The following is a 23,213-nucleotide window of genomic DNA, read 5'->3' as shown; positions in this document are numbered from 1 at the left end:
TTCCACTCCCAAACAGAACGAGGGAAAAATAACTGCCTATATGCCTCTGCACGAGCCCTAATCTCTCTTATCTTATCTTTGTAGTTTTTCCGCGAAATGTAAGTTGGCCGCACTAAAATTCACTGCAGTCAGCCTCAAATGCTGGTTCTCTAAATTTCCTCAGTAGCGATTCACGAAAAGAACGCCTCCTTTCTCTAGAGACTCCCAGCCGAGTTCCTGAAGCATTTCCGTAACACTCGCGTGATGATCAAACCTACCAGTAACAAATCTAGCAGCCAGCCTCTGAATTGCTTCTATTTCCTCCCTCAATCCGACCTGATGGGGATCCCAAACGCTCAAGCAGTACTCAAGAATAGGTCGTATTAGTGTTTTATAAGCGGTCTCCTTTACAGATGAACCACATCTTCCCAAAATTCTACCAATGAAACGAAGACGACTATCCGCCTTCCCCACAACTGCCATTAGATGCTTGTCCCACTTCATATCGCTCTGCAATGTTACGCCCAAGTATTTAATCGACATGACTGTGTCAAGCGCTACACCACTAATGGAGTATTCAAACATTACGGGATTATTTTTCCTATTCATCTGCATTAATTTACATTTATCTATATTTAGAATCAGCTGCCATTCTTTACACCAATCATCTGTCCAAGTCATCTTGTATCCTCCTACAGTCACTCAACGACGACACCTTCCCGTACACCACAGCATCATCAGCAAACAGCCGCACATTGCTATCCACCCTATCCAAAAGATCATTTATGTAGATAGAAAACAACAGCGGACCTACCACACTTCCCTGGGGCACTCCAGATGATACCCTCACCTCTGATGAACACTCACCATCGAGGGCAACGTACTGGCTTCTATTACTTAAGAAGTCTTCGAGCCATTCACATAATTGGGAACCAATCCCATATGCTCGTACCTTAGTTAGGAGTCTGCAGTGGGGCACCGAGTCAAACGCTTTCCGGAAGTCAAGGAATGTGGCATCCGTCTGATACCCTTCATCCATGGTTCGCAAGATATCATGTGAAAAAAGAGCGAGTTGCGTTTCGCAGGAGCGATGCTTTCTAAAGTCGTGCTGATGCATGGACAGCAACTTCTCTGTCTCAAGGAAATTCATTATATTCGAACTGAGAATATGTTCGAGAATCCTACAACAAACCGACGTTAAGGATATTGGTCTGTAATTTTGAGGATCCGTCATTCTACCCTTCTGATATACAGGCGTCACCTGCGCTTTTTTCCAGTCGCTCGGGACTTTACGTTGGGAAAGAGATTCGCGGTAAATGCAAGTTAAGCAAGGAGCCAATGCAGTAGAGTACACTCTGTAAAACCGAATTGGAATCCCATCAGGACCTGGCCATTTATTTATTTTCAACCCATTCAGTTGTTTCACAACCCCAGGGATTATCACTATGTCCTCCATATGGGAATCTGTACGAGACTCAAACGGTGGTATATTTGTACGATCTTCCTGCGTGCAAGATTTCACAAATGCTAAATTTAAAATTTCAGCTTTCGTTTTGCTGTCTTCCGTTGCCAGGTCAGACTGATCTAATCAGAGAGATTAGAGCCCACTCAGAGGCATACCGACAATCCTTCTTTCCACGCACAATACAAGACTGGAATAGAAGGGAGAACCGACAGAGGTACTCAAGGTACCTTCCGCCACACACCGTCAGGTGGCTTGCGGAGTATGGATGTAGATGTAGATGTAGATCGGTGAGTGACTGGATGGAAGCCTTCGACTCGCTTACCGATTTTGGGTAAGACCAGAATTTCCTTGGGTTTTCAGCAAGATCTTTTGCTAAGGTATGGCGGTGGTAGTGGTTGAATGCTTCGCGCATCGCTCTTTTTACAGCAGCACGAATCTCTACTAGCTTTTGCCTGTCCTCATTCTCCCGATCTTTCTTGTATCGCGAGTGCAACTGCCTTTGCTTCCTGAGCATTCTCCGAATTGCGCTGTTAAACCACGGTGGGTCATTTCCAGCCGTAACCCACTTTTTCGGCACATACTTGTCCAATGCGTGATTTACAATGTGTTTAAAATTGGCCCATAATTCTCCCACGTCCATCGTACCGGAAGTAAATGAAGTCGATTCATTTACTAAGTGGGATGCTAACAGCTGCTTATCTGCTCTTTCTAGTAAGAATACTCTCCTAGCCTTCTTGACCGACCTTTTAACTTTCGTAACCATAGTCGTAATGACAACATCAACACTGACACCGTCGATGAGGTATGGCTACCAGATCTAAAATATTTCCATTACGCGTTGGCTGTCAATGTAGCTGCTCAAGACAGTTTTCGGATAGTGTGTTCAAAAGTAATTCACACGACGGCTTGTCTGTACCACATAGACATCCCAGTCTATACTAGGTAGGCTGAAGTCGCCTCCGACTAATATAGCATGATCCGGGTACTTCTGCGATACAGTAGCTTGTACAAATCAAGTACTTTGCAACAATAGTGGCCTTTACATTGTTGCATTGTTCCAGGTAGTTGCAAAGATACGGCAGAAGGGGCCCTTGCAGATCAAATAGAAGTGTATTTATTTGTTAACGATTGTCATGCAAGTATGTGACAGTTTTCAGGCAAGTGAGTGAAGGAACTGTTATTATGGAAGACAGGTCTGGCAATGAAACGGTTCTTGTTCAGATGACCACTACACACGATTCAAGGCACCTTTCATCTCAGTTTAAGGAACTATGACTGATAGATGAAAACACTACAGATTATTGTAAAGATGTATGTATGTACATCTACTCAATTAGAATTGCATTCTGCAGTTCATGTTTTTACGTGTCTGTTTTTCTACCATTTATTAATGATGATATTTGTGTGCTTGGTAGCAGAATAAGAATCTTTAAAAGTAGGGAAAAGTTGACAAAAGGAAACATTGGCAGTTATTTTTTCATGTAACGAGAATGTTATCAAACAGACGACAGGACATACTTGCAGCGCTGTCAAGAACTTGCAATGCATTGTTCCGACACTAAATGTCAGGCCTGTAATATGTACAGGTGGTAGCTACGAAGTTTAAAAAGGGTTCATTCGGGGGAGGGGGCCAAACAGCAAGGTCATGGGTCCCATCGGATTAGGGAAGGATGTCGGCCATGCCATTTGATAGGAACCATCCCAGAATTTACCTGAAGCGATTTAGAGAAAGCAAGGAAAACCTAAATCAAGATGACTTGACGCGAGTTTGAACTGTTGTCCTCCCAAATGCGAGTCCAGTGTGCTAACCACTGCACCACCTTGCTCAGTTTTAAAAACGATGATATCACCGAAGGTTTCATCAATACATGCGATTGACAACTGATTAATCTTTGTACAGAAGCATCTGTGTGATTTTATTTAATACCAGACATTTGTATCTTGCTCTCTCTTGATTGTAAGCTGTCTTTGTGACAAGATGTAATTGCTAAGGTATCAATTGTAATTATTGACTGATAGAGGTTAATCGACATAAGCTTGTATAAAATAATATTTGTAAGAGAAAAACAATCATGGATTATTAGAAACTAACCGGTTTTGTAATGAGTAGCCCAGTGTTAAGTGTAACAGAGGAATTTCACTATCGTTGTCGTGTTTACAGTTAAAAAACTTATTTTCTTTCTTACTTGGGGTATCAAATTATTTATTTTTAGAATTATTAACCCTGTTACATTAGTCAATGGTGAATAAAATTATCTAGAAGTGACGGCTATGTGTTTATAATTTGAACTGAAACACAGACAAACGAAAAGGACTGTGCTAAAATTATTTTTGAAGCGGGAACGTGTGGGTGTCGCCGCTTAAATATCACTCGGGCAGCGAGCCGACTTTACTGTCGCACTTTGTTCAGGATGTAGACTATCGTGATGGTATAGCAACGAGAATTATTAACCATACTTGCCGAAAATGTATTTATTCTGCCAAATGAGTAAATGAACTAGAGACAAAAACGAACTCAGATCGCAATGTCCATTAGCCGGCGATCGCGGTAATTGTGTTTGCATAATAGTTCCATTCGAACACCGATTCCGGAGGGTGACGACTGCACCGTCCGGTAACGTGAGCACAACAGTGGACGCGCGTCCGGAACGAAACGAACCTTTTTGTCGCGATCGCAGGGCACCGTGTATTTCGTAAAGGCGACGAAGCGAAGGCGGAAGCGAACAGAGAGCGCCATACCAACTTCCGTACGCGTCTGTGAGGAGCTACGTTACAAGCTCGACCCACGCGGTCCGCGGATTGAAGTTATAGGCTCTCGAAGAACGCGTCTGTACTGTACGGCGATTCAGTTCGCACTGCCGTTGCTTTTTGCCAATTCGCGCCCCTGCGCGGCACATGTTGCCAGAATTTTGCCGATCTGCATGTATGCACGCCGATGGATATGTGACGCAGCTAACTTGGGCCAGTCGTAAGCGGTTCTGGTACGATCACGCATCTTTGCTGCTCGGCTGCCACTTTGGCCAACGTGACGAAAGCCCGGTCAGCCGGCGTATTCTGTTTCATCTCCGCAAGTAATTCTAAAAACAAAACTGAGATGGTGGAATATTGCCTCAAGGTAAGAGAAAAGCAGAGATATTTTTGTTTGTTCTTTGCGCTATCTTACTATTATGATCTACTAACCTCTGCCCAAGAAGTAATAGAATGTATCGGAATCTGCTACACGCTTTAGATGCTTTGTTTGTTTGATTATCTGGAAATATTTTTCTGTTAACTTCTTCACAGTATGTCAGCATATTAGTGAGTCAGCTGCCGTGGCAATGACTATGAATAGAGATATTCCTCTTAATCGCTTTACATAATTTGATGCACTACCTCGGGAACAAACGCTATTTCTTAATTCGTTATTCCAGGTGTAGTGTAAGAGTTCTAAAATAACCTTACAATATTTCCACAGTGAGTCCCGATATCTACGATGAAGAAAATGACAATGATCAGTCATTTACAGCTAGGACAGTGATCTGCTTTATTGTCCCGATTTTGCAAAATACTGTTACGAGGTTGGATCAAGTACTAAAGTAGCGTCATCTGTTAGCGCTACATCTAAATCCAGCCTCAGTTAGTTTTATTTATGTCAACAAGTGTATGTTGACATGGTCGTCTCACAGATGGCATTGCTGGTTACATTCACTCTATCTACAATACAAAAAATGGTTCAAAAGGCTCTGAGCACTATGGGACTTAACTGCTGTGGTCATCAGTCCCCTAGAACTTAGAACTACTTAAACCTAACTAACCTAAGGACATCACACACATCCATGCCCGAGGCAGGATTCGAACCTGCGGTCGTAGCGGTCACGCGGTTCCAGACTGTAGCGCCTAGAACAGCACGGCCACTCCGGCCGGCTATCTACAATACAACCACCTTCTAGATTTAGTGCCATCATTCGAGAAAATACCAGACTTCTCTAGTAGTAAGGGGCTGGAACAATTCAAGCAGCGCCACGCGGAAGAATCGTAAAGTTCCCATTTGAATAGCGATCTGTTAAGACGATTCTTTCTAAGCGTAATACGAACAACAAGTGCAAGTTGGTAATGTCTGAAGTGTTTACTGCAGGTATAGGGCTTCAAGCGTGTAGTGATGTGTACTTCGATGACTATAAAGTGTTACAGTCGACTGTTTACCATCTAATAAACTTGCGTTATCATAGCGTACTAAAAAGTCTAAGGATGGAAAGAGAGAATGTCACTTTTCGGATGATTGCACAAACGAGTGATCTTTTGTCAAGAAAGAATGTACCGATCAGGAAGCGTTGTGTAAGATTTGTAGTTGTTTCAAGGAGGTAAGGCAGATGTGACGCATTACGTTACTACGAAGAATCATACAAATGGATTCACAGTAGCTTCGACATAAAAAGCCTATTTATACGTGATTAAAGAAGATAGCCAGTAGGAACTGCTCGTTGCTGCTGTAGAATTAACAACAGCTTATAAAGTTGTAAAGCATCTTCAGTTCTCGTAACTGTACCGTAAATCTGACTGCTACAATGTATCCTGACACCAAAGTCGCCGCAAAGCAGTCTATAGCCAAGACGGAAGCTACTGCAATTGTTAAAAATATTGTCCGCCACACTCCGTGTCCGAATGCATAAAACAATTGCATGAAATTTCATTTTATGGCATAGGCACCGATGCATCGAACCACAAGGCTGAAAAGTTGTTTCCTTTACTAAAACTGATGAAATCCAACAGAAGCTTTTGAAGTTTGATTCACTGAACAACGAAACATCGGTCACAATTGCAAAGTTTTGTCTAGAGACATGGAGACAACTGAAAATTCCATTAGATAAATTACTCACTTTTTGCGAAGACAATACCAGTACCAACTTCGGAGGGCTTTATCGACGCCGCCAGCGGAATGTGATTCACCAAATCAAAGAACAAGGAAACAATGTAGAAGGAATTAGATGTCCTGCCGATTTCTCCACAATACAATATAAAGCGCTGCTGGAATCTTAACTGTCGACATTGAAATAATCTCATGAAAATATTTAATTATTTTTCAGTCTATACTGCGAGGACACAGAAGCTGAAAGAGTTCTGCTTGTATGTTGATGTAAATCATCAGACTCTTTTCTCACTCGAAAACAAGATGGTTGTCGTTAATTCGCGCAGTTTAGAGAATTCTTAAGTTTCGATTCCATAAAACAATTTTTTGACGCCAAACACGGGTCACCTAGAACAATTTTAGATTTTTTTCGGTGGTCCGATCACTGAAATTTATTTTACGTTCCTGCAGTCAAACTTGGTTCTGTTTAGAAAAAAAAAAAAAAAATAAATGAAAGGCGCTCAAAGATGTCTAAATGAAAGGAAGAATGCCAATTTTATTGGCGTGCAAATCAAGATGAATTTGAACAAATTGAAGAATGAGCACCATACTCAAGAAATAATTAATTTGATTTCGAAATTTGAGGAAGAGATGATGGGCTTTCTAAACCATTTGATTACTTAGGGAAATGGGCTATTTCTCTTAATAAATATCAAGTATTTGATTGGATGACGCTATCTCAAACTCCAGATTGGCTGATGATTGAAAACACTGTTATATACCTGACTATAAGTGGTGTGAAGATTTCAGGCGACAATTGTTTTCTGGAATATATGTATCTGAAGAGCTTTTTAGAAACTAAGTGTGACTCTGAAGAATGGAAGTCTAAACAGTTCGTCGAGGAAAGGTGGATTTATTTTCTTAAGGAAACCGAAAATCCTGAACACAAATGCCAACTGCTAAAATTATGTAAGTATTTTTTTTTCTATTCTCACACTCAACGCCACTATGGAAAGAGTATTTTTGCTGATGTCGGCCCAGTGGACTGATTACAGAAATCGACTGCTGACAGGGACTGTGAAATCAATCTTACAGTGCTAGTTTAGCTACAAGCTGATTTGCATGGAGTTTTACAAATATGTAAAGGGAAAAAAAGACTTGCTGTCCGAAAAATATGGTGTACCAACTACTTGTTCCGCAACAAGTTCCGTGCAACTATGTTCTAAATAAAAAGTAATTATAATAAATACATTTTTACTGCATTTCTACACCCCCATCTCAGAGTGTTCCGACGAGGTCCCAGCTAGATATGGCAACCCTAGATGTAAATGACAATAGGAAATTACGAACGGTATGATATCCACACATACGTAATACTGTTTATTGCTTTCTGCGTTTTGTTTGCAGAGAAAATTATTGATTTTGCAATTGTATGCAGTAACCTTGACTACAGCTGAATGATGTGAACACTATCAGTTAAATATAACACGAAACTATGGAATTATATGTCAATAACGCTATACTAATAACATACAAACAATTGTTTGGTAGCATAAGTTTCGCATACAATAAAAACAAATATTGACGAGTGAAGCTAATGAATTAATAGAGATAAGCAACTACACTCCTGGAAATTGAAATAAGAACACCGTGAATTCATTGTCCCAGGAAGGGGAAACTTTATTGACACATTCCTGGGGTCGGATACACCACATGATCACACTGACAGAACCACAGGCACATAGACACAGGCAACAGAGCATGCACAATGTCGGCACTAGTACAGTGTATATCCACCTTTCGCAGCAATGCAGGCTGCTATTCTCCCATGGAGACGATCGTAGAGATGCTGGATGTAGTCCTGTGGAACGGCTTGCCATGCCATTTCCACCTGGCGACTCAGTTGGACGTGCAGACCGCGTGAGACGACGCTTCATCCAGTCGCAAACATGCTCAATGGGGGACAGATCCGGAGATCTTGCTGGCCAGAGTAGTTGACTTACACCTTCTAGAGCACGTTGGGTGGCACGGGATACATGCGGACGTGCATTGTCCTGTTGGAACAGCAAGTTCCCTTGCCGGTCTAGGAATGGTAGAACGATGGGTTCGATGACGGTTTGGATGTACCGTGCACTATTCAGTGCCCCCTCGACGATCACCAGTGGTGTACGGCCAGTGTAGGAGATCGCTCCCCACACCATGATGCCGGGTGTTGGCCCTGTGTGCCTCGGTCGTATGCAGTCCTGATTGTGGCGCTCACCTGCACGGCGCCAAACACGCATACGACCATCATTGGCACCAAGGCAGAAGCGACTCTCATCGCTGAAGACGACACGTCTCCATTCGTCCCTCCATTCACGCCTGTCGCGACAACACTGGAGGCGGGCTGCACGATGTTGGGGCGTGAGCGGAAGACGGCCTAACGGTGTGCGGGACCATAGCCCAGCTTCATGGAGACGGTTGCGAATGGTCCTCGCCGATACCCCAGGAGCAACAGTGTCCCTAATTTGCTGGGAAGTGGCGGTGCGGTCCCCTACGGCACTGCGTAGGATCCTACGGTCTTGGCGTGCATCCGTGCGTCGCTGCGGTCCGGTCCCAGGTCGACGGGCACGTGCACCTTCCGCCGACCACTGGCGACAACATCGATGTACTGTGGAGACCTCACGCCCCACGTGTTGAGCAATTCGGCGGTACGTCCACCCGGCCTCCCGCATGCCCACTATACGCCCTCGCTCAAAGTCCGTCAACTGCACATACGGTTCACGTCCACGCTGTCGCGGCATGCTACCAGTGTTAAAGACTGCGATGGAGCTCCGTATGCCACGGCAAACTGGCTGACACTGACGGCGGCGGTGCACAAATGCTGCGCAGCTAGCGCCATTCGACGGCCAACACCGCGGTTCCTGGTGTGTCCGCTGTGCCGTGCGTGTGATCATTGCTTGTACAGCCCTCTCGCAGTGTCCGGAGCAAGTATGGTGGGTCTGACACACCGGTGTCAATGTGTTCTTTTTTCCATTTCCAGGAGTGTAAATAAATATTACATAAATGTGAACGAATTTGGGACCCAAAATTAATGGAGATTAAGTTACGTAAAATACCGAATTTGTGAAGAAATAACGAATTATAATGAAAAGGCATTTAAATTTTGGAATATTAAGATGTCACTGAAACATGGGAGAAATTAAAAAAAAATCCTGTAATACAAGAGACTTTGAATTGTTGCTTGCAGGTTTAAATTAAGTAAAAAGCAGTCGCAATTGCTATGATGTTATAAATGAGTATGCAGCAGAGGCCACTGAGGACTGTAATTTTGAGATGAGTGTACGGTAACGCATTTTCGCCAAAATGCTGACTGTCCTTTTTTAATATTGTTTATTTTCAGTGCATTGCCCTCTCAGACTCCAAGAAAATTGTCTTAGAAACCAGGCTCAAGCGTTAAGACTACGGGGGTTTTCCACTTGCCGACTGTGACATCATTAGATGCGACAGACGATGGATGAGGAGGGGTAGCTATGCTTGTGATAAAAATACGTCTTACGATGTTCTTGAATGTAGCTGCAACAACCAAGACATACAAGCCGCAGCAGTATCTACGTGAACCTCAGAATTCGACCTTAATATACCGGACTGGCTAACTACAAGCCATCTGACAAGCTCCTATCAGGCGCTGGTATGACATCCCTGTTACAATACTTTGGCCATGCGCTGTCTCCCACAATTAGAGACATCTGAAGATCTAGTTTCCAGCCATTTCAAACCAACACTGTGCATTACTGAAGCCATTGTAGAGGCTGTTCCTCAGTAGAAGCCGCTTTGGATTATAAACAGAGCCAGTCCTGTGTTGTGGGATACTGAAAGTGAACGAACGCGAGGAAGCATTTAGGAAATGTAAGAGCCATAATCCCAACAAAACCACATCAGCCTGCAAAAATACAAGCGGAAACCAAGAGGTTTTTGAAAAATAAGAAAAGGACAAGTTGGAAAAACCTTTGAAATGCTCTATCTAAGGACACTACAAGGTCAAGTGTGTGCTAAAAGATGAAGAGCTTCTAGAAACCCTCGATACTTTGTCTTTACAATTCACTGCCTACGAGTTGCGTTATGGAACAAATGTTACATAAGAAATCATCTCCCTTCGTGAAACACCCGCCTAGCACAGAAGATCCAAATCCCAAAGACAGTCATCCTCCTCTACAGCCATTCTCAGCAGTCGAGCTGCAGAGAGATTTCTCCTCCGGTAAAAATACTACTCCTGCCCTAGATAATATCCATTGCAATGTGCTGTCAGTTCTGCCATATGAAGAACAATACCTACTCCGTTTTTACAATAAAATGTGCTCTGAACATTACAACATGGAGCCCCTAAAGATAGGCAGGACATACCTGAGCTCAAACCAGGGAAGAACCCTGACTCGGTGGCGTCGTACCAACCATCATTACTACAATGTGCCTATCAAGTGTTGGAAAGAATGGTAAAATTCTAGTTAAAATGGTGGTTTGAATACCATGACCTATTCCCTAGTAATCAGGCGGATTTCGCAAGCAGAAAGCTATTGAAAGTCTTCTCATGCATCTGGTTTGTAACATACAGCTTTTTTTTTTAATCCAAAACACGTATCTACCAATTTTTTTCTGGACCTAAGCAGCACCTACGGTGATGTAGTGCTCCCATCGCTAGGTACAAAAGTAATCGAACAATGCCTAGCCCACACAAAGAACATTTTTTGTCTTTTCTCTCTGACTGGTTACTACAGGTCGTACGTGACGGACGAGCGATAGGACTAAGAACTACAAGTGTGGAGTTGCCACAAGGATCTGTTTTGGTCCCTCGTCTGTTTAATATCTACACTATTGCCCTTCATAAGGTACTCCTGGTGAAGGTGAAAGATTCGCAATATGCAGACGATGTATATGTTTACGTGGAAAGTACATCCCAAGAAGACTGCAAGTCACAAATTCCAGCCGCAATGTCCGCGCTCCAACACTGGCTCACAAGAAACAGGCTGGTTACATCCACAGCTGAATCAAATGCAACATTGTTTTCGAGGCACAGAACGAATCTGCCAGTGGTAATAGCACTGGGTCCGTACCTCTTAACTTCGAAGAAAGTGTCAAATACCTCGGATTCTTCATCGGCCATAAGCTGATACGAAAGGCGCACACAGAATACGTGGCGGCGACACTTGGAGGTCGGCACGGCACTAACAGATTACTTACTGCACGTTGGTAGTCCAGATATTGATTATGTGAGTGATTATTATGTATCTGCAACTGACAGCTGCCTCAACAGAATTAATAAACTCCAATGTAAAGTGCTTGTTTGGCAGAAATATGCTCCCCGCCTACCAGTGCACTCTTGGTTCAAGCACATATCTCTATTATCCATCTTCGCCGCCGGTATCTCTGCGCCAAATTGCTTCTTAAAAGGAATCAATATGCATCCAACAACCTGAAATCTGTCGCCTCAAACCAAACCGTACAGTGCTTAACTGGACACTTCCTGATCATTAGAACTCTTCCTGCAGTAGTACAAGTGTATTTAAATACTCAGGGGAATTCAGGGAAGATCATTAGAGCATGTAGAGTCCATAGTTCTATCATCCTATTCCCACTGTCTGAGATGAACGTAATAACTGACATTACGTATGAGCATGAGGCTCACAACAACAGTAAAATTTGGGAACAGTTTTTAAGACAGTATCCGGAGGCAACAAATATCCATGTTGACGGCTCCGAAATCAGTGACCCTGTCGGAAGTGCGTATTGCATACCGTATTTGCGGGAGCTTGGGCTATTCAAATTACCAGCAAGGTCGAGTATCATGGCTGCGGAAATTGTTGCTATACTGGAAGCACTTCAGCCTGGATGGATGACAGCATCTGATTATCTGCTCTAGCAGTATTTAAAAATTTTAGCACCTCTCCGAAATTCAGGTTTACCGAAATATTGGAATCGACGCATGAAAAACGCCATTACATTAGTTTCTCTCGGGTGGAAACACTGGGATCTTTGGCAGTGGAGCTGTTGAATGGGCCCGTTCTAGGCCCAAGCAACACAAGCCGCCGCTTGGGGCACGAGAGGCAAACAACTGTAAGATTTCTATAGAGGACGTGTCACAATTAGCAGCGGCTGCTTGGGGCGCCAAGCTGAGAGGGGCGCCCAAGTGAAAAATTTGTATACAGTGCTTATCAAAAATAGCGAAAACTGACAAAGGTGAAAGTGTACGAGGGAGAGGAGGACGAAGAGGAGGAGGTGCCAAGTCGTTTGTTTGGGAAAATGTTCTCGAACCGCACCTGGCTGTCGACTGCTTAGGCAAAGAAACTGCCTGGGCCACGGCATACTACCTGCACTGCAATCCCAAGTACAGATTACCAGTATGTCGTACACATACGCACGATAGAAGACTGTCATTTGGAACAGGAGGAAACAACAAGACAAAAAGGCAAGACGTACACAACATTTGATTAGTCTGTCACCTACTCCACAAAATCTCATACAAATTCAGTGCCTCGACACCTCGCCTGTCTAATAACCAGCCTCAAATTTAACTACGGATGTTTCCGTAAACGTCTTCACAGGCTGCACATCATAGACACCATTCTGCTCTTGTGCAGAAAAAGAGGATGCACGTTACCTTTCCTTTGGATACCCGGCCTACAGGGAAGCACTACGACTCTTTTACTAAAACTTTTAAAGCTTGCCAATATGCGTTTGTTTACAACACCGAATCATAGACTTTTCGGCTCTATGTAGGGGTTCTCAGTTGTCATATTCATATGCATGTAAGACCAACATTTCGCTGACAATTGCCTGTACAAAAGTTTTCTATTAAATTTGATTTTACATTGATTTCCGTCTACAAGCTGTGCAAGTATGCAAACAGATATTCTAACGCTAATTTTCTGTCGATATTTGTATATTTTGTGTGAGCACAATCTGGCAGTATAGTGTAAGCTAAAGGCCAATAAATTAAATTAAAAAATTAATAAATATACGAGAAAACGCCTGGAGTGATTTTGATAATCAAAATAGAATTTTGAAAACTAAGTTACTGATTCGCGAAGAACTGGAAATTTACAGTCCTTTTTTATTAGTAGTTTTGACTCCTGCCTGTGAGACAAGGACAGTTCAAAAAATAGCTCTGAGCACTATGGGTCATAACATCTGAGGTCATCAGTCCCCTAGAACTTAGAACTACTTAAACCTAACTAACCTAAGTGCATCACACACATCCATGTCCGAGGCAGTATTCGAACCAGCGACCGTAGCGGTCGCGCGGTTCCAGACTGAAGCGCCTAGAACGGCTCGGCCACTCTGTCAGGCTGGACAGTTCAAAAACTGAGGCTGTTCCATGAGCAATGGGAAGCAGCATGTTGGGAACAAATAGGAGAGACAGGAAAATCCAAATGAATCAAGGAACGAAGGAGAGTGGAAGTCGTAATTATGACCACAGTGAAAATGAAATGAAGATGGGGGACATTTAGCCAGGCGAATGGATGATAAATGGACCCAAGAAGTTCTCTGCTGCATTCTAAAAACAGGAAAAGATCAAGACATTGACCAAATGGAAAGCGTATGTATGGCTTTAAAAATAGGCAGTAGCAACATGCTGAAAATGCCAATGCAAGAAAAGAAAAAGTCTAGAGAGCAATTTTATCCAGGCGTTACTGTTAAACAATTGAAGATGATTTATGGCAATGATCTAATAAATATTAGAGTTTAAAAATAGAACCATGACTATGGCATAATCTAACACATTTTGGTTTCAGCACTGAAATTTCGTTTTACATCCGTTGAGCCTATTTCTAGGTCACACCTGCGATGATCGCAGTGTGAGTTGAGAGGATGATACCTACACTCTCTAATCCCATCGTCGCTGTTCGTTACCTGGTACGACGCCGCTGAGGAGTGTGTGAGTAGCCTTGGAGATGCTTCGCCCTGTCGCCTCGGACTCCGGTGACAGTGATAGAGCTTTCAGAGATCCGTTTAACGCTGCTTGTGGCGGTGGCGGCAACGTCTCACATTCGTTCATCAACTGTTTCATCTCCCAGAATCTCACTTCTTCAGGAACAGCCAGTTCAGAAAGCGACGCTAGCGCTCCCTTTGCATCAATTGGCCTGCTGTAAACAGTAAAAGTAAACCTTAGCGCCATTCTTGCATAAAAAACTGTGTGATTAAGTTTCACAAGTTGTATTATAATGACAGCAATCAGTCATATGTGTCGAAAGAGCGTTATTTACCTAAACGATGACTGGTAACGAACCTTCTGTCTCAGCTTCACATAGATTACATTCAAAGTGGATGATTCATATAGATCTTTGATTGCGGTACATACCAGATTAACCATTAATCTAAAAAGTTGTGTGATGAGTTCATAAGGTAATTGGGGTCAGTCTTAGTATGAATAACGTTAAAACATACTTCTAATGTACATAGTACATGGAGTCACGTGACACAGTTTCGTAGCTGGTGTCACTAGCGCACGCCCTCACGAATCTTGGTGGTGGAAGAAATTTTCAGAGCTAGTATTTGGTCGGCAAGGAGACGAGATGTGATGGTGTAAAATGGTAAAGTTACGAATCATCAATCAGCTTTTAGCACCGATGTACTGGGTTAAAATCCAAATCACTCAATCTTCTGTTCTCTGTTGTTTCTCATATATATAAAAGACCTTCCATCTACGAGGGTCATTCAATAATTAGAGACACAAATTGGTCTGGAGAAAAAAACAATATTTTTTCTACTTTACAACATAATCCCCTTGAACATTTATGCACTTATTCCAACGAGTTACAAGCTTTTTTATTCCGGCTGCAAAGAACTCTTCATCTTGATCTTTGAGCCAATTTCCCACAAACTTTTTCACGTCCTCGTTGTCTTGGAACCTCTTTCCACGTAAAGCCTCCTGCAGTGCACCAAACAATTGGAAATCACTAGGTGCTAAATCAGGAATGTAAGGGGGATGAGGCAGTACTTCCCAGCCCATATTGTCGATGGTTTCACGGGTTAGTTGAGCAATATGAGGACGTGCGTTGTCGTGCTGGAGAATCACCCCTCTCCTCTGATATCCACGACGTCTCTCTCTCATAGCTGGCCTCACCTTGTTTAATAGCATATCCGAGTAGTAATGGCTGTTCATTGTACTCTGCTCTTCGAGATAACCACAAAAAAAATGGACCTTCAGCATCCCAAAACACCGTCAACATGACTTTTCCTGCTGGTGCTTGGGTTTTGAATTTTTTTCTTGACAGGTGAGTTGGTGTGCTTCCACTCTATAGTTTGTCTTTTTGATTCTGGCTCATAATAGTGAACCCAAGTTTCATCACAAGTTAAAATTTTGTTGAGGAAGTGTTCACCTTCTCTTTCATAACGTTCCTTTAGCTCTGTGCACACTCTCAACCTTGTTTCCTTGGGTAGCCATGTCAACTCCTTTGGGTCCCATCTTGCACATGTTTTGGGGTACTTCGGCTTGTTACAGATAATGTTATGAACTGTACCAGTACTAACTTGAACCTTATCAACTATCATTTGCACAGTCACATGGCGGTCGGCACGAATAATGTCATCAATTCGACTCTCAAGTGAGGGAGTTGAAACTACAACTGGTCGGCCAGAACGGTGTTCGTCAGTCACTGAGTCGCGACCATTTTTGACCTGCTCTACCCACTTCTAAAAATGTGCACTATTCATGCGACATTCACCATAAACGTTAGGCATTCTACAGTATATATTCACTGGTTTCTCGTCTTGAGCAAGTAAAAAACGAATAACAGAACGTTCAACTAATGTGGATGTTTCAAGCGGTTATAAACAAAACAATGTTGATACATCAGCTGATCAGGGCTCATCCCAGTGATGCCAACTTAAAACCATGAAAGTACCAAACTTTCCCTACTAACAGTTTTTTTCCCCCGACCAAATTGTCTTTTTAATTATTGAATGATCCTCGTGATACAAGAAGTGGAATGAAGTTCTTTTTGCAGATGACACTAGAACTGTAACCAATCGAAACATACATACGACAAGCATTTGTAAGGACATGCGCAAGAGAAATAACGAAAAAAAAATTGACGAGAGAGGGTAACATTTGTTAATTGCATACCATGTTTAAGTTCCAGGTTACAAACGTTGCTCAGTGTGACGACCAACTGCATCCGAGATAGCCTGGATCCGCACTACAGATGGTTCTACTGCTGCCCGAAACAACGGTCAGCTGTCGTGACAAAGTTCGAGCACTGCTTGAAGATTGCACTTTGCGCCCAGCATTCTCAGCCATGGAAACAGTAACTTCTACAATCTGTGGCGCAAATGGTTCGGCCTCTCCCAGGAGCAGTTCCAAAATCGCCAGTTAATTCGACCTTCCGAATCCTGTTGTTCAACCCGGTGCAGAAAGAAGACCTCTCCGTATTCCTTTCATGCGTTGGAAGTCGCGAAGAACAGCAGCACTACTGCTGTTAATTTGACAAAACAGGTTTACGACTGAGGCCTTTTTTTGTCCACACTTGTATCCATTGCCCGCAAATACAATGCAATAATGCACACTGCTTGTGTTTCAACTCTGCGTCGCCGCACCATTACCGCCGCCTAATGGCAAGTGACTCACACTGCTAACAACGCAAATCCTGCAGGGCAGTCTGACCATCATTCCTGTCAAGTTGGGTACCCATGAGGCAAACAGTTTTCCGTCTGTACTGACTCAAGTAGCGAACGTTTAAATATAACCATCCTGTATTATTGATTAGTTTTCTGCAAATGGCATGGCTTTAAATTCCAAAAGGACAGTACACTTAGTTCTGCACATCTAGAGGCGCAACACCAATGACCAATGAAACACATGGCAGGGAAATAATAACGACGATGATGATGATTTATGGCGGAGGGCGCTAAACAGCAAGGTCATCGTCGCCCTTAGAGTGGTAACTTAGTAAATTTTTCGTGTCCTTATAAATGACAATTTAAAGTGAAAAAAAACACTGTATTGAACTTCTAAATCAACTCAGTTGAGCCACGTTTGTACCTCTCTGAGAGGTAAGTTGTTCTTCCCCCATAGTGGTTCTTTCCAAACAGTAAGAGATTTGTGTACCAAGTTTGGTTGAAATCGGTCCAGTGGTTTAGGGTTAGATGTAGAACATACATACACACATACTATACATACACTTTTGTACTATGTATGGATATATCATATGAATGTCAAATGACTCGTTCCACACAATTAAGATCAATTGTACAAATGATCCGTGGAACGTGAAATTAAATAACGAACTAACTAACTTCACAGTATCTCATGGAGTGAATGCGTGTGACACTGTGATGGTGTAACGTCTGTCGAATGGCGACATTAAGCTCGAGGCTGTCCCATCGGTGCTGTTCAAGAGGAATAGGCTATGTGCTGGCACCAGATTTCACGCTCTCCCTTCTCTCATCATCATCATTTCAACGCACTGCACACACATCCATTAAAGTCAACAAGAGTCAACACATAAACTTAAGACACAACTCTGACACACCGGAAGGAATGGAGGCGTTGTGCGCGGAGGAAGGAAAACTTTCCCGGTCAGGCGGCTGAACCTAGCCCTCGGTGTCTTCTAGACAACAACGTCGTACAACTCTTTCTTTATTTGAGTCAAATGTGATGGAAGAGTATTATTTGTGTAAGTCACGATCGTTGTCGAGCATTTCCTTCTCAATTTCAGATAAATTACATACAGCGTGGATACTTCATGCAGGTGGTTACCACTATGGTTCCAGTATACGGCAGATTAATCTAGAAATATGAGAAGTTGTTTTGACAGATTGTGCTGTAACTGAGGTAATCCTCACATTAAGAAAATAATGTCGAAATTTACTTCCGACATAGGTTATGATGAGTGATGTCAGGTTGTACAGAGACGTAAAATGTAGTGTTGGCAGTGAGTTAGGATTTGTCGATCAAACTGCTGAAACCAATGAAACAATCATCGCTCACGATCTTCCAAGAATTATTCCGTTCGAGTTAGTCAACATTAACCTCAGTCTGGCTGATAGCATGTACGTGAAGGATGATGAGTACTGTCATCGAGAAACCAGCATTATTGCTTTATTCAAGCCAAATGCTGAGTTCGATGGATGTCATCATGAGGTGCATCGAAGTCTGATATACGTTCGCGAGCTACGGAGTCAGAGAGACGTACAGAGTGGTGTGTACAATCGCATTTCGCCCTGACGAAGGCGACGACACGTCGTAGAAGGAACTCCGACGTCTTAAGTGTTAAGGAGCCACCCCGATCCATGACTGTTTAATCACAGCGGCACAACTTAACCTCTTGCTTGAGGTTCGCACCGTTGCCAAATGGGATGCATCGCCTCACGTGGGTTTCGATGTAGACGTCCACTGCCATCGGCTCGTAACAAGGCGTGCTACTCAAGACGACCTTTTCCATGGTTTGAGCGTTCAGTACAGAGGTGTAACTACCGTCACAGGCACCATGGGCAAGTACTTATACGTAAAGTAAGGCCCTCTCTCCCACCTACACACCTGCCCACACCCCATTCCCGAGTCAACAAAACGTCGACCACGCATCATTTGTCACAGCCAGACCCCCTCAAATGGTTCAACTGGCTCTGAGCACTATGGGACTTAACTTCTGAGGTTATCAGTCCCCTAGAACTTAGAACTACTTAAACCTAACTAACCTAAGGACATCACACACATCCATGCCCGAGGCAGGATTGAACCTGCGTCCGTAGCGGTCGCGCGGCTCCAGACTGTAGCGCCTAGAACCGCTCAGCCACACCGGCCGGCCAGACCCCCTCCTCTTCCCGCTTACACCCATACTATTCTACACCATCATCCTGAACGCTCTCCTCTAACTTGAATAAAAAAATTAAATTTGTAAGAATTTAAAAAATACCGTTTTATTTTAAATACTGTACTTTAGTAAGGAAAAATACACTGCCTGCTGAAAAAAACTGAAGCATTCATAGGAGCAGGAGGAAACTAAATGAAACTTAATGAATTCAGAGGGTTCTTGTTTTTGTGGTACTCAGTCCAGAGACTGGTCTGATGCAGCTCTCCATGCTACTCTATCCTGTGCAAACTTCTTCATCTCCCAGTACCTACTGCAACCTACATCCTTCTGAATCTGTTTAGTGTATTCATCTCTTGGTCTCCCTCTACGATTTTTACCCTCCTCGCTGCCTTCCAATATCAAACTGGTGATCCCTTGATGCCTCAGAATATGCCCTACCAACCGATCCCTTCTTCTAGTCAAGTTGTGCCACAAATTTCTCTTCTCTCCAATTCTATTCTACACCTCCTCATTAGTTATGTGATCTACCCATCTAATCTTCAGCATTCTTCTGTAGCACCACCTTTCGAAAGCTTCTAGTCTCTTCTTGTCTAAACTATTTATCGTCCACGTTTCACTTCCATACATGGCTACACTCCATACAAATACTTTCAGAAACGACTTCCTGACACTTAAATCTATACTCGATGTTAACAAATTTCTCTTCTTCAGAAACGCTTTCCTTGCCCCTGCCAGTCTACATTTTATATCCTCTCTACTTCGACCATCATCAGTTATTTTGCTCCCCAAATAGCAAAACTCCTTTACTACTTTAAGCGTCTCATTTCCTAATCTAATTCCTGCAGCATCACCCGATTTAATTCGACAGCATTCCATTATCTTAGTTTTGTTTTTGTTTATGTTCATCTTATATCCTCCTTTCAAGACACTGTACATTCCGTTGAACTGCTCTTCCAGGTCCTTTGCTGTCTCTGACAGAATTACAATATCAATGGTGAACCTCAAATTTTTTATTTCATCTCTGTGGATTTTAATTCCTACGCCAAATTTATCTTTTGTTTATTTTACTGCTTGCTCAATATACAGATTGAATAACATTGGGGATAGGCTACAACCCTGTCTCACTCCCTTCCCAACCACTGCTTCCCTTTCATGTCCCTCGACTCTTATAACTGCCTTCTGGTTTCTGTGCAAATTGTAAATAGCCTTTCGCTCCCTGTATTTTACCCCTGCCACCTTCAGAATTTGAAAGAGAGTATTCCAGTCAACATTGTCAAAAGCTTTCTCTAAGTCTACGAATGCTAGAAACGTAGATTTGCCTTTCCTTAATCTATTTTCTAAGATAAGTCGTAGGGTCAGTATTGCCTCACGTGTTCCAACATTTCTACGGAATCCAAACCGATCTTCCCCGAGGTCTGCTTCTACCAGCTTCTCCATTCGTCTGTAAAGAATTCGTGTTAGTATTTTGCAGCCGTGGCTTATTAAACTGATAGTTCGGTAATTTTCACATCTACAACGCCTGCTTTCTTTGGGATTCGAATCGTTATATTCTTCTTGAGGTCTGAGGGTATTTCGCCTGTCTCATACATCTTGCTCACTAGATGGTAGAGTTTTGTTAGGCCTGGCTCCCCCAAGGCTTTCAGTGGTTCTAATGGAATGTTGTTTACTCCCGGGGCCTTGTTTGGACTTGGGTCTTTCAGTGCTCTGTCAAACTCTTCACGCAGCATCATATCTCCCATTTCATCTTCATTTAAATTCTCTTCCATTTCCATAATATTGTCCCCAAGAACATCGCCCTTGTACAGACCCTGTATACTCCTTCCACCTTTCTGCTTTCCCTTCTTTGCTTAGAACTGGGTAAGTAATCAAATTTACAAAGAAATTGGCAGTGAGAACCCGCTTAATCAGTATGATGTTGCACCCGCTCTGGCCTGGTTGCATGAACTGATTGAGCTGGGAATGGTGTCGTAAAGCCATTGTATCCTCTCCCGAGGGAAGCTGCCATACAACTTTTTTAGTTGATCCTTAATATCCTGGGTACTGACACCGGGACGGAGTTGACACCTGAGGTGGTCCCGCACGTATCCTATCAGGGGACAGATATGGGGATCTTGTCAGCCACGGGAGTATCTCAAAACCACGCATACAGTTCATAGAGACACGTGCCACGCGTGGACGAGTATTGTGTTGTTGAAAAATGGCACCACAACCCTTTTGCACAAAGACGTAGGATGTCCATGATGTGCTGTCAAAGTTCTCAGTACCAGTCGGGATCTTAGGTGGTACCTGACGGTACCCCACACCATGACGTCAGGAATAAAACCATTGTAGCTCTCCAAAACGTTCGAAGAATGGGACCTCTCCCCAGATCGCCAGAATACTTGCCCCGGTGACCCTTCACTGAACACAGTGCAATGCTATTCATCAGCAGTGCATGCTTCCCGCTCATGCCACCACTCCAGACGCAGCGGTTTGTGTTGTGGTGTTAATGGCGGCCTATGCGTGGGATGGAAGTCCCCCAGTCCGGCTGCTGCTAGGCTCCGACCAGTGGTGCGGGATGGCGCAGAATATTGCACGGAGTCCATTACTTGTTTGTATTTGGCAGACGCAAACGTGAAGGGGTTACGATGTACCTGGTGCACAACATGGCAATGCTCCCTTGTGGTGGTCACATGTAGTCCACCAGAACTTCGACGACGAATATGCCTGCCCTCACGTTTCCATACAGTTCGACCTTGGGCCGCTGTCACATCCGAATGCGTCGAATGCCTCACAAATCTGTGTATTGCACGATTTGACCAGCCAACCAAACGGAGACCGACACTGAGGCCTCTGTCAGGTGCTGTCACACGCGAGAATGCTGTTATATCCGTGTCCTCCACAATGATCATTCAACGTATTCACGTTATTCACGTCCTTTATATACACTGCCAAGCCTAGTAACAACACAAAACACGAACAACACTAATTCGTTCTGGTGGCCCTTCCACCTAACGTAGAGAACTACTACTCTCATCATTTACATATACGTCTATGGTGTATACAGTGATGTCTGACCGTGTCCTCTGGATTCTTTACTTTTTTGTGAGGAATTTTTTTTTTGATTCATCAAGATGTGAAAAAACTATTCTTCACCATATCGTTGCACATAACGAAAACTGCACACTACCCAAGAAAATTTTTTATTAAATACAAAACGAAACATTTTTAAGGACAATCTGTGTTCATCCACTAGGATAATCCTCTTACACTGAGAATAAAACATTGAAGATTAATTAAGTAATTACAACACAGAATAATCTAACAAAAAGTGAAATAAAGCCTAACATCGCATTGTGTGATGATGATTGGTTTGTGGGGCGCTCAACTGCGTGGTTATCTGCGCCTGTACAATTTCCCAACCTTTGCTCAGTCCAATTTCGCCACTTTCCTGGATGATGATGAAATGATGAGGACAACACAAACACCCAGTCATCTCGAAGCAGGTGAAAATCCCTGACCCCGCCGGGGATCGAACCCGGGACCCCGTGCTCGGGAAACGAGAACGCTACCGCGAGACCACGAGAACATCGCATTGCAAGACAACATAGTACATAAGCAGAAATATCTAGGGAAAATGTTGACTGCTTATGAAATGTATACGCTTAAAAGCTAAACAAAAGTAGTGCAATGCAGTCGACGTGTAACAAGCAGGGCTGAGGGAATTAGACCAAGAAATGAAACCCTAAAAGTGGCAGCTGAGTTTTGGTATTTGGGTAGCAAGGTTGCTGATGATGGTCGAAGTAGAGACGATATAAAATGCACACTGGCGACAGCAAGAAAAGCATATTTGAAGGAGAGGAACTTGTTAACATTTAATATAAATTCAAGTGTTAGGAAGTCTTTTCTGAAAGTGTTTGTCTGGAGCGTAGCTTTTGAAATGTGGCGGTACAGAAGGATACTGAATATTACAAGAGTAGATCGCGTAAGCAATGAGGAGGTACAGAACGGAATAAACTGGGAAGAAAAGAAGTTTGGAACACAACTTGTGTAAAAGCGATCGGTTTATAGGGCACATTCTGAGACATCAAGGACATTTAGTACTGGCGGGAATGCGTGGGGTAGAAATTGTAGGGAGAGACCACAAGATGAGTGGAGTAAGTAGGTTCAAACGAGT

The 23,213-nt window shown here is 43.2% G+C and overlaps 1 protein-coding gene across 1 annotated transcript in view; it reads right to left on the bottom strand.

Moving 5' to 3' along the window:
* The window catches only part of LOC126191465 (acidic phospholipase A2 PA4-like), a 217,919-nt gene that overhangs the window by 14,627 nt on the left and 180,079 nt on the right, over positions 1–23,213 (bottom strand). Inside the window, exon 3 of the mRNA XM_049932343.1 lies at positions 14,157–14,389. Coding sequence (XP_049788300.1) covers positions 14,157–14,313 — 157 coding nt within the window. The 5' untranslated portion in view covers positions 14,314–14,389. The remainder of the gene's footprint in view (positions 1–14,156; positions 14,390–23,213) is intronic.

Source organism: Schistocerca cancellata, chromosome 1 (genome assembly GCF_023864275.1).
Source record: "Schistocerca cancellata isolate TAMUIC-IGC-003103 chromosome 1, iqSchCanc2.1, whole genome shotgun sequence".
In the NCBI taxonomy this organism is placed as follows: domain Eukaryota; kingdom Metazoa; phylum Arthropoda; class Insecta; order Orthoptera; family Acrididae; genus Schistocerca; species Schistocerca cancellata.
This window is presented reverse-complemented; position numbering and strand designations above follow the sequence as displayed.